The following is a 13813-nucleotide window of genomic DNA, read 5'->3' as shown; positions in this document are numbered from 1 at the left end:
TCCTGAAGTATTGATGTGATTAGTCCCTATTTAACAAATTCAATCTGAATCTTAATGCAGCAGATTGCCTTGGTGTTGTGAAACCTGCTAATATTCTGGAAGCCCGTGCGAGGGCTGAAGCAGTGCTAGCCAATTTCAGAGTTGTTCATAATTCTGAATTCTTTTTATACATGAGTAGGTAAATGGATGAATCTTAAATCTTAATGTTTTTTACAGGGAGTGTCTCGGAGAAGCCCATGAACCCTGTGATTGCCAAACGTGGAAAAACTGGCTACAGAAAATTACAGAAATGAAACCAGAAGAACGTAAGGCCTGCTGTTATGTATTTTTATCCTCTAAGTCCACCTACGTTTGTCCATGCCTTTCCCATTCCTTGGCTCCTATCTCCTACATCATGCATCTTCATTTGAAATCATAAAAACAAAAAAATACAAGTTGAACTCAAACGTTGTCTGCAGTTATCTATCTTCCTTTCTGCTGCTTGCTAAGCATATGATTACTAAAGGAGTGATGCTTTTTTTTCGAGTTATCTCTTTCCTTTAGTACCACAAATCCATCTGTTTATGGCACAATGAACACTACTGAGTTCCATAGGAGTAATTTAGACCAAGCCCATATCATGTCTCTCTTGCCATCTGTGCACAACAGCCATGTGAGAAAGGAACTATCCACTCAGTCTATCTTTTGGTTGTAGTTGAAACTGACAGCTGCCCTTATACGCAGCCAGCAGAATTAGACTTTTTCTATTCCTTCTGTTGAAACCTTTTGTAACTTTAAACATAGCTTAATTAAATATCCCTCTTAACTTTTTCAATGGAAATAGTGCTTGATACTACTGAACATAATCATAACTAGATACCAAGACTTTAAAGTTAATTTCTTTGAATTTGTAATATGTTCCCGCTGTGTTTGAAATGCAAACAATTGCTGGACTGGAACATCTGAAATAACAAGTATTATAGCAGACCACAAGCCATCACTGTTTCTGTTTTATAACTAGTTATCAAAGCTAGAGATTCTTGTCGTTCCAAAACTTTGTACAAATTCAACATCACTTTCATTTTCTAGAATTCTATGCCTAGTCTTAAAGTGTACTTCTTAGCAGAGATATTTATTTTGAGTTCCATTTGAACTGATTGCTATTTCGAACAGCGTTGCAAGTGCAGCAGATCACAATAAACACATAACAGTGGCGTCGGATGAATTGGATTTAAATTATTCCTGAGCCCTAGATGCAATTTCCCTATCACAGTACATTTACATTAAAAGCAACCCTCTCTTCTAGACTGCCCATTACACTGTATGATAACACATTGAAAATAACCTAAGATTAAAGCAATTCTTAGTCACAAATGTAATCAAATTCTTCGTGATTAGGCATAGAAATTGATGTTAAACTAAATACTAGAACTGTACATTGGGTTAGAATCTGCAAAGATAGAGAAAAAAATTAATGTTTCATGTCCTTGGGGCATTAACACTGGTCTTTTACAAAAGCTACCTCATTATTGAGTTTTTCCGGCATTTTCTGCACTGTATCAAATTTCCATTATTTACTGTATTTTTATTTTTAGTAATTGTAATTGATTATTATTGACATTCCTTTTATTTTTCAAACCAAGTTCTGTTTTGCTACTAGTTGCTGGTGTAAATGAAGCTTTTGAAGATGCTGCCAACTGTCTTTGGTTATTATCTAATTCTAAACCATGTGCCAATTGTAAATCTCCAATTCAAAAGAATGAGGGCTGCAATCACATGCAGTGTGCCAAGGTAAGCATTATAAATTTAATTTGCAGTGAATTAGAAATGCATATGAAATATAATTTACAAGCATGTATTTCTGATAAGTGCAGAATTATGCATTTTGAGAAGACTAATTAGATTAAGGCATGCACAATGGTGGGAAGTATTGAGAAATGGAGAAACCTTGCTGGACAAATCCTAGCATCCTTGAAAGTAGAAGCACACATAGCAAAGGTGGTGAGGAAGGCACTGGGGATGCTGGGGTCTTACGATACCAGAGTAAGGAGATTTTGCTGTGACTTAAAACATTGGTTAGGCTAGAGCTCAAAGCACTGTGCGGTTTTAATCACCACGGTATTAGAAGGGGCATGATTGCACTGAAGAACGTGTGCAGAGGGTGTGCCTAAGGTGGTTCATTTCCGTTATGGCAAGAGCCTGGTTAGGTTGAGTTTGTTTTCTTTGAAGTGAAGGAAGCTGGGGGAGGACTTGAAGAAAACAGTCTAAATTATGCGGAGTGTAAATATTAGGAAACATCTTCCCAGAGCATCAGTATTTAAAACTGGTGGGCGTAGCTTCAGTAAGATTTTGAGTCAGAGTAATGCAACATGAAAGGAAGCCCTTTGGCCCACCTTATCCATGCCAGTCATGGTGCTCACTAAACTAATCCCATTTGCCTGCATTTGGCACACATCCTTCAATCTCTCCTATCTGTTTACTGTTAAGCTTTGTTTTTTATCTGCCTCAACTATATTCTCTGGCAATTCATTCCATATATGAGTGAAGTTCTCTGCCTGAAGTTGCCACTTGGGTCCCTTTTTAAATATTTCATCTCTTAAACCGATACTGTCTAGTTTTTAGTACAGCATCCCTGGGGGGGGCGGGGGGGAGGGCTTTGTGCATTCAGCATATCTATACCCTTTAGTATTTTATGTTTGTCCATTAGGCTACCTTTCAATCATCAATGTTCCAACGAATGAAGTCCGAGCCTGCACAACCTCTTCCTATAACTCAAGCCCTCAGGTCCTGGCAGCATCCTTTGAAATCTCTGCACTCATTCCTATAAAAAGGCAATCAAAACTGTAAATACTCCAAGTGCGGTCTCACCAATGTCTTATACAACTGCATCATAACTTCCAAACTCTTATACTCTATACTCTTACTAAAGGCCATTGTGTCAGATGCCCTTGTCTCTCTGTGATGCTTCTTTCTATTTCTTTTTAGAAGGGATCTGAGGTGAATTTTTTTTCATCCATTCCACCTACAGTTGCTTCAGCTTTGGCCAGAGCCAAATTGTGCAGTGAATAGCAATCTTCTATTTTCTCAGTAACTAGAATGTACTGCCTAAGATGATGGTGCCAAGTACTCTCACACTATTTTATAGATATCAAAGCACTTGAATCCCCACTGCATAGAAAGCGATGGACCAAGTGCTGGAAAATACGATTAGTATAGATAGCTACCTAATGGTTAGCATAGATGTAATAGGCCTATTCCTTAGCTGTATGATTCTGAAGTGACTATATGGTTGAAATTGCTCTAATACAAGCAACTTAGATTTTCACTTTAGTACATGGAGCTATATTTTAAATGTTATATTTGTATGGGTGACTGCCATATATAGTCCTAAATGGTGAGAATGTACTTTACCCGTGATGGACTGGGCTGTATCCACTACTTTTTGTAGGATTTTCTGTTCAAGGGCTTGATGTTTCCATACCAGGCTGTGATGCAGCCAGTCAATATACATTCGGCCCTCCTTATCCGCGAGTTCCACATGCGCAAATTCAACCAACCGCAAATCGAGAAAACCCGGAAGTTCTCTTCCAGCAGTTGCTGTTCGAGCATGTACTGATCTTTTTCATGTCATTATTCCCTAAACAATGCAGTATAACAACTATTTACGTAGCATTTACATTGTATTAGGTATTATAAGTAATCTAGAGATGATTTAAAGTATACGGGAGGATGTGCGTAGGTTATCGTGGATTGGGATTGAAAAAAAACTGGAAATTCTCTTACTAAGTAAGTCGGAACAGGTACATCCAGTATTATTTAGTGTCAGTTAGTCAAATGTTTATCTTAGTATATACTTTACCTTTCTATGCATATAAAATACTTAAAATGTTTCAGTGCTGGGCTCGGGAACAGAAGTTCCCGAGTTTGATCCAGTGACAGAGCGTTCCCGAGCGCGCTCTTCATCCATGCCAGGTTGATGCGGAGGATCAAAAACCCAAAACCCAAAACCCAATAATTAAACCATTGTGTTGCCTAGTAATAATTGTAGCTTTAATTGGGCAGGGCCTTTCTCATTGTATCCTGTAAAATTGTTCCGATCTTTGACCAACTGTAGCCTGACACTTTTCCAATGACCGATGGCATTTCACCTCTTTCTGATCGCTTTATTATTTCCATTTTATTTTCAATCATGATCGTGATTATTTTCGTGAACAGAAACACTGTGGATTCAAAGCTCTGCCGCCAGGTCCTAATGCCCACCACACTGAGACAGGTTAAATAAGGTCTGGGGTTCCACTGGGTCCTAAGGTCCACCGTATTGAGCCAGGTTGAATAAGGGACTTGAGCATCTGCGTTTTTTGGTATCCGCGAGGGGTCCCGGAACCAATCCCTCACGGATAAGGAGGGCCGACTGTACTCTCTACCACACATCTATAGAAGTTTGTCAAAGTTTTAGATGTCATGCTGAATCTTTGCAATCTTCTAAGGAAGTAGAGGCATTCTTCATATTTGCACTTGTGTGCTGGGCCCAGAATAGGTTAAAGAAGGTGGCTCACCATCACCTCCTCAAGGATGATTTTTTCAGGTCCACAATAGTCAATTTTAGAAATGAATTGAAGAGTCAATCCTGAGTGAGCATATTGGAAAGATCAGAACAGAAGAGATGCACTCTCAGTTTAAAGCAGAGGTTCCCAACCTTTTTTTGCTATGGACCAATACCATTAAACAAGGGGTTCATGTACCCCAGTTTGAGAACTCCTAGTTTAAAAGATCACCCCATTAGACAGATAATTTTTTTGTTTCTTCTCTTGAGGAAAATGAATGAGCTGTAGATGCTGGGTTGTATGTAAGCATAAGGCTGTAATAGACTTATGAACTATAGCAAAATGAACACTTGAGCATCAATAGAAAGCTGGAGTTCAAGCTGTTGATCAAATTGAATGGGACTTTATGCCAGTTATCTGATTTCTTACGTTAAATTTAAGGCTCTAGTCCAAATAAGCCATTTTTGGAGTGGCATGTTGAAGCCTCCAAAAGTAGCCCAATGTTTGTACCTGGAAAATTACTTAATCTTACTTAAGTATTGGTTAGAGTTAGTTATCCATGCTTTTAAGGAAGCACCTGCATATTTTTTCTATGGAAAACCTGTAGAAATACTGAGAAATTTACTTGGATTGAAGGAGAAAAAAATAATGTTCTCTTTCTCCACAGTGCAAATATGATTTTTGTTGGATTTGTCTGGAAGAATGGAAGAAACACAGCTCATCCACTGGAGGCTATTATAGATGCACTCGTTATGAGGTCATCCAGCAGGTTGAAGAGCAGTCAAAGGAGATGACAGCTGAGGTAAATATAACTTCTCCTTTTATTTTTAAAGTTAATGTATTTACTTTTTATGGCTTCCCCTGTTTCATGCCAATTTATTTAAAGCTCTATCTTTCTCATTAATACACTTGAATCCTCTAATTGAATATCCATTTCTGCATGGGAAGGGTGCATGAAATAGAAGCAGGAACAGGTCATGTGCAGTTTCTAAATCATCTGTGCTCTTCACTAAATCCATAGCAGATACTGATTTTCAAGTCTACTTTCCCAACCAATCCCATTTACTTTAATTCCTTTAAAAATCTGTTACTTACATTCTTGAATATACTCTGAGCATTTGCAGCCCCTTGACACAGAGAATTCCAAAGATTAGCAACCTTGAAATTTCTTCATTGTAGTCTTACATGTCTGATTCCTTTTCCTGAAATTCTGTTCCTTACTCTCGATTCTGGGAATAAAGGAAACAGCCTTAGTATCTACTCCATAAATACCTCTGTGTCCCAATGAATTTGCACTCAATTCTTTCAAATGCCTTTTTTTTAGGCTAATCTTGCATGTGCTGTTTTTTGAAGGAAAAATCCTCATTCCATGAGATAATCTATAGTGGAATGATTCCAACACTAGTGCCTAGGCAAAAATTAGAAGTGTTGCTTCAAATAATGTCTCGCTAAGTACTTTACAATCTCATCAAGACTACATTACTTTTATTCTCCAGCACCACCTTACACTAAAATTTAAATACCATTTGCTCTCTTAATTGCTTGCATGTTTACTTGTGTGTGACATGAATCAACGCAGAGAAATACTGTTTTTACACTATTTCAAACTGTGTAGCAATAAGATACCTTATTTCCCAAATCTGCTAAATTTTTGTCTACTTGTTAAATTATGTGGTTTCTGCTGCAGATATTTGCATCATCCTGCTAGCTCACTTTCCCACCTAGAAATATAGAAAAGCTACAGCACAATACAGGCCGTTCGGCCCACAAAGTTGTGCCGAACATCTCCCTACCTTAGAAATTACTAGGCTTACCCATAGCCCTCTATTTTTCTAAGCTCCATGTACCTATCCAAAAGTCTTTTAAAAGACCCTATCATATCCGCTCCACCACTGTTGCCGGCAGCCCATTCCACACACTCACCACTCTCTGCGTAAAAAAAACTTACTCCTGACATCTCCTCTGAACCTACTCCCCAGCACCTTAATCCTGTGTCCTCTTATGACAACCATTTCAGCCCTGGGAAAAAGCCTCTGACTATCCACAAGATTAATGCCTCTCATCATCTTATACACCCCTATCAGGTCACTTCTCATCCTCCGTTGCTCCAAGGAGAAAAGGCCGAGTTCACTCAACCTGTTTTCATAGGTATGCTCCCCAATCCAGGCAACGTCCTTGTAAATCTCCTTTGCACCCTTTCTATTTGCATAATCAGCAAATGTGGGAATGTTACATTATCTTCATCCAAATAATTAATTGTGAATAGTGAAATAATTCATGCCTAAAAGCTTGATACCTGAAAATGTTATAGCACATTTTGGTCCACATTGTCTATACTGACCATGATGCTGATCTATGCTAAACCCACTTTCCTGTGATTTCTCCATACCTTTACTATGTACGTGTCCAATTTTCTTTTAAATGTTGTAAAGTATCAGCCCCCCCACAACTGGCAGCTCATTCAGATAGCCATCTCCCTTCATATGGGGAAGAACTTTGGTTCTCAGGTGTCAGTAACTTTCAAACCTCTCAATTCTGGACTCCCCTGCACTGGGAGAAAGATTTTGACTATCACTACAGCCTACCATTCTAGGCAACATCCGGATGACACAAGAGACTGTGAGACTGCTGATACTGGAATGTAGAACAAAAGAAAAACAAATTGCTGGAGGAACTCAACAGATTAAGCACCATCTAAGAGGTGCGAGGAGTTGTCAAAGTTATTTGGTCAAGATCCTACATCATGATTGATGAAGTATGTAGTAAATGGTCAGCCTCTGAGAGGCACTGATGTACAGAGCAATCCTGGTGTACAAGTCCATAGCTCTCTGAAAGTGGCAAGGAAAGAAGTTAGGATGGTGAAGAAGGCATACAGCATTTTTGTCTTCATTGGTTATGGTACTGAAAATAAAAATTATTTGTTGTGCAGCTGTATAAAACATTGCTAATCTATATTTGGAGTATTGTTTGCAGTTCTGGTCACTGCATTACAGGAAGAATATGGAGGCTTTAGAGGTGGTGCAGAAGATATTCAGCAGGATATTGCCTGAAATTAGAGAGTTTTAGTTAACGAAGCGATTGGAGCATTGGAGAATAAAGGGCAACCTGATCTAAGTGTATAAAATTATGAGAGGCATTGACATTGTACATAATTAACATTCTTTTTCTTACAAAGCAAATCTTAAATACTGCACGGCACAACTTCAACATCAGAAAGGCAAATTTTAAATAAGATCTATAACTCAATTTATTTTAAACAGTGGTAGGTGTTAGCAGTGCACTGCCAGTAGAGATGATGGAAGCCAATAGGACATCATTGCACGATAAACGAGCAGGGAATTGAGGATGTAGACTCATGCAGGCAGATGTCCAGTTTAAATTGGCATTGTATGCCAAGGGGCTTGTTCCTGCCATGTACTGTTCTGTTCTACATATGTAGAGTGATACAGTTTGATTAACTATAAAAGCAGCTGTTTCAGACTGATGGAGAAATTGGCTTACAGGCAGCTCTTCGGAACAAAACCCTTGCATAACGCCAAGACTGCCTAAATGTCCTGTTGGTATTTGAAATCCCTAAATGAATTATCTCTCATTTGTCTGGATTAAATTTTGTCTGCCAGCTCTCCACCCAGCTGATTCATGACTCACTGTATTCTTGGACATATTTCTGGTATCAATGACTCCACCAACATACTAATCAGATCACCTACATTCACATCAAGTCATTGATGTATAGGATGACTAGACTTATTAAATACAAAACCTTTTTGTATCTTTCAAAATTTCCTGTGCTCTACAAGGCATTATCAGTTAGTAAGTAGCTGGTATCCTAATAGAATATTATGCCCGGAGACCTGCTTCATGTAAGGTAATTGATGACCTGGGTCACTTACCAGTGAACAGGACTCAGGACCATCAGTTTCCACATAAGACCATAAGACCAAGGAGCAGAAGTCGGCCATTTGGCCCATCGAGTCTGCTCTGCCATTTTGTCATGAGCTGATCCATTCTCCCATTTAGTCCCACTCCCCTGCCTTCTCACCATAACCCTTGATGCCCTGGCTACTCAGATATCTATCAATCTCTGCCTTAAGTACACCCAATGACTTGGCCTCCGCTGCCACCCGTGGCAACAAATTTCATAGATTCACCACCCTCTGGCTAAAAAAATTTCTTCACATCTCTGTTCTGAATGGGCGCCCTTCAATCCTTAAGTCATGCCCTCTGATGGATGACTTCCAACTCCAGCTCACCATCACCTGCTAACTGGTATTGGTCTAATTTGTCAGAAAGGTTGCTTGACATTCAGTATTTGATGAACAGATTAGAAAGATTGAACCCATTATTGTTGCTCCCGTCCACTGACTTCAACTCTCTTCCTGGCAACTATATGATCGTGAATCAATCTGTTCTTGAACGCTGACGCCCAAGATGAGTTTCTACAACTGAGACTACAACTTCTGCATTCGTGATCTTGCCATGCTCTGCTCCAGCCTCAATTCATCGTTTGCTGAAGAACTTGATCATTTAATAGCTACTTCCATGCTTGGCTATTACAGTGTACTGTTGGCTATTCTACATCATTCTACCCTCCTAAATCTGAAAAATTGAGGAAGATCGTATGTTCATGTGCCAGATTTGGCCATCAATGTTCCTTGTGACTGCTGATCTACACAAGCTCCCAGATGAACAGCATCTCATTTACAGATTCTCATTCATGTTTTTAAATAATCATGGAGTTCTCCAGCATAGACCCAGGTTCTTTAGCCCACCACATTATCTACACCAGATGATGAAATGCTTGGAGAGATTGGTTATGACTGGACTGAACTCCTGCCTCAGCAAGGACCTGGACCCATTGCAATTTACCTGTCGTCACAATAGGTCAATGGCAGACACAAACTCCATGGCTCTTCACACGGCTTGAGACCACGTAGACAACACAAACATCTACGTCAGGATACTGTTCATCGACTATAGCTCAGCATTTAATACCATTATTCCCACAATCCTGGTTGGGAAGTTGCAGAACCTGGGCCTCTGTACCTTCCTCTGCAATTGGATCCTCAACTTCCTAACCAGAAGACCACAGTCTGTGCGGATTGGTGATAACATATCCTCTTTGCTGACGATCAACACTGGCGCACCTCAGGGGTGTGTGCTTAGCCTACTGCTCTACTCTCTGTATACACATGACTGTGTGGCTAGGAGTAGCTCAAATACCATGTACAAATTTGCTGACAGTAAAACCATTGTTGGTAGAATCTCAGGTGGTGACGAGAAGGTGTACAGGAGTGAGATATGCCAACTAGTGGAGTGGTGCCGCAGCAACAACCTGGCACTCAACGTCAGTAAGATGAAAGAGCTGATTGTGGACTTCAGGAAGGGTAAGACAAAGGAGCACATACCAATCCTTATAGAGGGATCAGAAGTGGAGAGTGAGCAACTTCAAGTTCCTGGGTGTCAAGATCTCTGAGGATCTAACCTGGCCCTAACATATTGATGTAGTCATAAAGAAGACAAGACAGCAGCTATATTTTATTAGGAGTTTGAAGCGATTTGGCATGTCAACAAATACACTCAAAAGCTTCTATAGTTGTACCATGGAGAGCATTCTGACAGGCTGCATCACTGTCTGGTATGGAGGGGCTACTGCACAGGACTGAAAAAAGCTGCAGAAGGTTGTAAATCTAGTCAGCTGCATCTTGGGCACTAGCCTACAAAGTACCCAGGACATCTTCAGGGAGCGGTGTCTCAGAAAGGCAGCGTCCATTATTAAAGACCTTCAGCACCCAGGGCATGCCCTTTTAGACCATAAGACAAAGGAGCAGAAGTCAGCCATTTGGCCCATCGAGTCTGCTCCGCCATTTTATCATGAGCTGATCCATTCTCCCATTTAGTCCCACTCCCCCGACTTCTCACCATAACCTTTGATGCCCTGGCTACTCAGATACCTATCAATCTCTGATACTTTCCAACACTTTCCAATGTTGTATTTTCTCCTGTTACCATCAGGTAGGAGAGACAGAAGCCTGAAGCCACACACTCAGCGATTCAGGAACAGCTTCTTCCCCTCTGCCATCCGATTCCTAAATGGACTTTGAAGCTTTAGACACTACCTCAGTTTTTTTTAATATGCAGTATTTCTGTTTTTGCACATTTTTAAATAATCTATTCGATATACATAATTGATTAACTTGTTTATTTTGTTTTCTCTCTCTGCTAGATATGTATTGCATTGAACTGCTTCTGTTAAGTTAACAAATTTCACGTCACATGCCCGTGATAATAAACCTGATTCTTATTCTGATTCATTTTCCCACATTAGGTCCATGTCCTTCTATGCCTTGCCTGCTTAAGCACCTTTCTAAATATTAACATATAATGATAGAACATTATGGCACAATGCAGACCTTACAGCCCACAACATTGTGCCAATCTTTCAGTGCGCTCCAAAATCAATCTAACCCTTCTCTTGCATGTAGCCCTCCATTTTTCTTTCATCTGTTCTCCCCTTACTTCCCTCCATACACGTCAAAAGTAGATCCTTGTGTATTAGTCATTGCAACCCTGGGGAAAAGGGTGCTGTATGTGCACTCTATCTATGCCTCTCATCTTATACATCTCTTATCAATTCTGCTCTCAACCTCATTCACTCTCAAGGGAAAAGCCCTGGCTCGCTCAGTCTTTCCTTGTAAGACATGTTCTCTAATTTAGGCAGCATTGTGGTAAATTTTCTCTGCATTCCATCTGAAGTTTATACATGCTTCCTATAATGAGGAGACTGAAACTGAACACTGTACTCTAAGTGCGGTCTAACCAGAGGTTTACTGTATCTGGTGCTCCTGATGTGGCCTCCTCTGCATTGATGAGACCAGATGTAAATTGGGGACTTCTTTGTTGAGAACCTCCGCTCCTTCCAAAAGCGAAATTTCCGAGTGGCCAGCCATTTTAATTCTGATCCCCATTACCATTCCAACATGTTAGTCCATGGTCTCCTCTTTTGCCACGATGAGGCTACTCTCAGGGTGGAGGAGTTACACTTCATATTTCATTTAGCTAGCCTCCAACCTGATTGCATAACTATCAAGTTCTCTTTCCGGTAATGTTTTTCTCCCTTTCCCCTCCCCCTTCCCTCTTCAGCACTCTGGTCTCTTTCCTCTTCAGCTGACCCTCCTGTCATCTCCCATTGGTGCCCCTCTTTCTTCCTTTTCTCCTGTGGTCCACTCTCCTCCTATCAGATTTCTTCTTCTCCAGCCCTTTACCTTTTCCACCTACCTGGCATCAGCTATCACCTTCTATCTTGTCCTCTTTCCCCTCCCCCCACCTGCAGACCCCTGCAGAACACTGCTAATCACAGACCAGGCAGATTACTGTCCATCTTACTACCACCATCTGCTTTCTGTGAGCAAACCAATTCTGAATCCACACAGCCAAGTTTTGCAGGATCCTATACCTCCTGGCCTTCTGAATGAACTACTATGGGGAACTTTGCCAAATCCCTTACCCAGATCTGTAGTCACCTCATTCACCACTTAGCTTTGTCAAATATTTTGTCACTTCCTCAAAAGTCATTCAGACTTGTGAAGCATGATCTGCTCCACAGAAAGCTATGCAGCCTATCCCAAATCAGACTGTACTTCTTCAAATGTTCATAAATTCTGTCTCTAAGAATACTCCCCAATAGTTGGCCTACCACGGACCTAAAACTTGTAGGTCTATAATTCCCAGACTCGATTATCATCAGTTCCTTTCTTGAACAGAGGAATAACATTTGCCATCCTCCGATCTTATGGTACTACTCCTGTGGCCAGTGAGGACACAATGATCTTCCCCAATGGTGCAATAAGCTCTTCTCTTTGCTTCTGGCCCTGGGGACTTATCTACCTTAATGTTTTCAAAAGTTCCAACACTGCCTCTTTCTTAACCTCAACATGTTCCAGCCCATTAGTCAGTTCTAGGCTGACCACATTCATCAAGGTCCCTCACACTGATTAATACTGAACAGCATATTTTTTAAGGATTTCCCCCATCTCCTCAGACTCAAGGTACATTTTTTTTACCCCTGATCAGTCCTAACTTCACGCTAGTCTTCCTCCTGTTCTTCATGTACTTATAGATTACCTTGAGGTTTCCCTAATCCTACTCATTAAAGCCGCCTTATGTCCCCTTCTAGCTCTGTTAAGTCTCTTCTTGAGCTTCCTGGCTACTTTATAATTCTCAAGAGCCCTGTCTGTTCTAAACCTTAAGTATGCTTCCTTCTTCTTGACTGAATGTCTTATCTCTCTTGTCAACCATTGTTTCTTCATCCTTTCCCTGCCTTAACAGGACAGACCTTTCCAGAACCCTATGCAAGTGCTCTCTAAACAACCTCCACATTTCTGTTGTACTCTTCCCTGCAAACATCTGTTCCCAATTTATGCTCCTAAGTTCCTACATAATTGCATCACAATTAGCCCTCTCCCAATTAAATACTTCCCATACCATCTGATCCTGCCCTTGACAAAGGCTATGCTGAAGGTCAGGATTGCTGCTGAAAGATCTGTTACACCTGACCAGGTTTATTACCTGGTACAGATCCACCATAGCCTCTCCTCTAGTTGGCCTGTCTGTCTATTGCAACAGGAATCCTTCCTGGACACTTAAATTCTGCCCTGGCTAAACGTCGTGCACTAAGAAGGTGCCATTCAGTATTAGTGAAATTGAAGTCACCCACAACAACCTTGTTATTTTTGAACCTTTGCAAAATCTGCCTATAGAATCTGTCATGCCCTATATGGACTATAGAATACTTCCAGTAGAGTGATTGCTCCCTTCTGGTTTCTGACTTGCACCCACACTGGCTCAGTAGAGGATCCCTGTGTGATGTACTCCCTTCCTGCAGGTGTGATACTATCCCTGACTAGCAATTCCACTTTCCCATCTTGTTTACCTCCTTCCCTGTCCCTTTTGAAATATCTATACCTTGGAACATCCAGCAGTCATTGTCACAGCCAAATCTCGGTAATGGCCATAACATCATAGTTCCCTGCTGTTAAGTCCATCACCATTGTCCTGATACATCTCACATTAAAGTAAACATATTTCAACTCATCTAACTAAGTGAGTTGAAATGTACTTAATAAAAGAACGTAATGCAAGAATTTGATAAAGTGCAGCACAATAAGTTATTTGAAATATTACAGAAAACTCTACATCTAGATTCGAAATCAGAAATCTGTACTGGGAACAAACTGCCGCAGTAAAACTAGATGGAGAAGTGAGTCAGTTTACGAAAATCAAAAGAAGCG

The 13813-nt window shown here is 40.5% G+C and overlaps 1 protein-coding gene across 4 annotated transcripts in view; it reads left to right on the top strand.

The window, feature by feature from the left end:
* Positions 1-13813, top strand: part of ankib1a (ankyrin repeat and IBR domain containing 1a) — a 125710-nt gene that overhangs the window by 76493 nt on the left and 35404 nt on the right. For all 4 annotated transcript variants that reach the window (XM_072253705.1, XM_072253706.1, XM_072253703.1 and 1 more), the window contains 3 exons: positions 217-305; positions 1640-1770; positions 5191-5325. In XM_072253705.1, the coding sequence (XP_072109806.1) occupies positions 217-305; positions 1640-1770; positions 5191-5325 (355 nt within the window). The remainder of the gene's footprint in view (positions 1-216; positions 306-1639; positions 1771-5190; positions 5326-13813) is intronic.

The sequence above is a fragment of the Mobula birostris genome, chromosome 3, assembly GCF_030028105.1.
Source record: "Mobula birostris isolate sMobBir1 chromosome 3, sMobBir1.hap1, whole genome shotgun sequence".
NCBI lineage: Eukaryota > Metazoa > Chordata > Chondrichthyes > Myliobatiformes > Myliobatidae > Mobula > Mobula birostris.
Note: the sequence above shows the minus strand (reverse complement) of the source record. Positions and strands in the feature narration are given on the sequence as shown.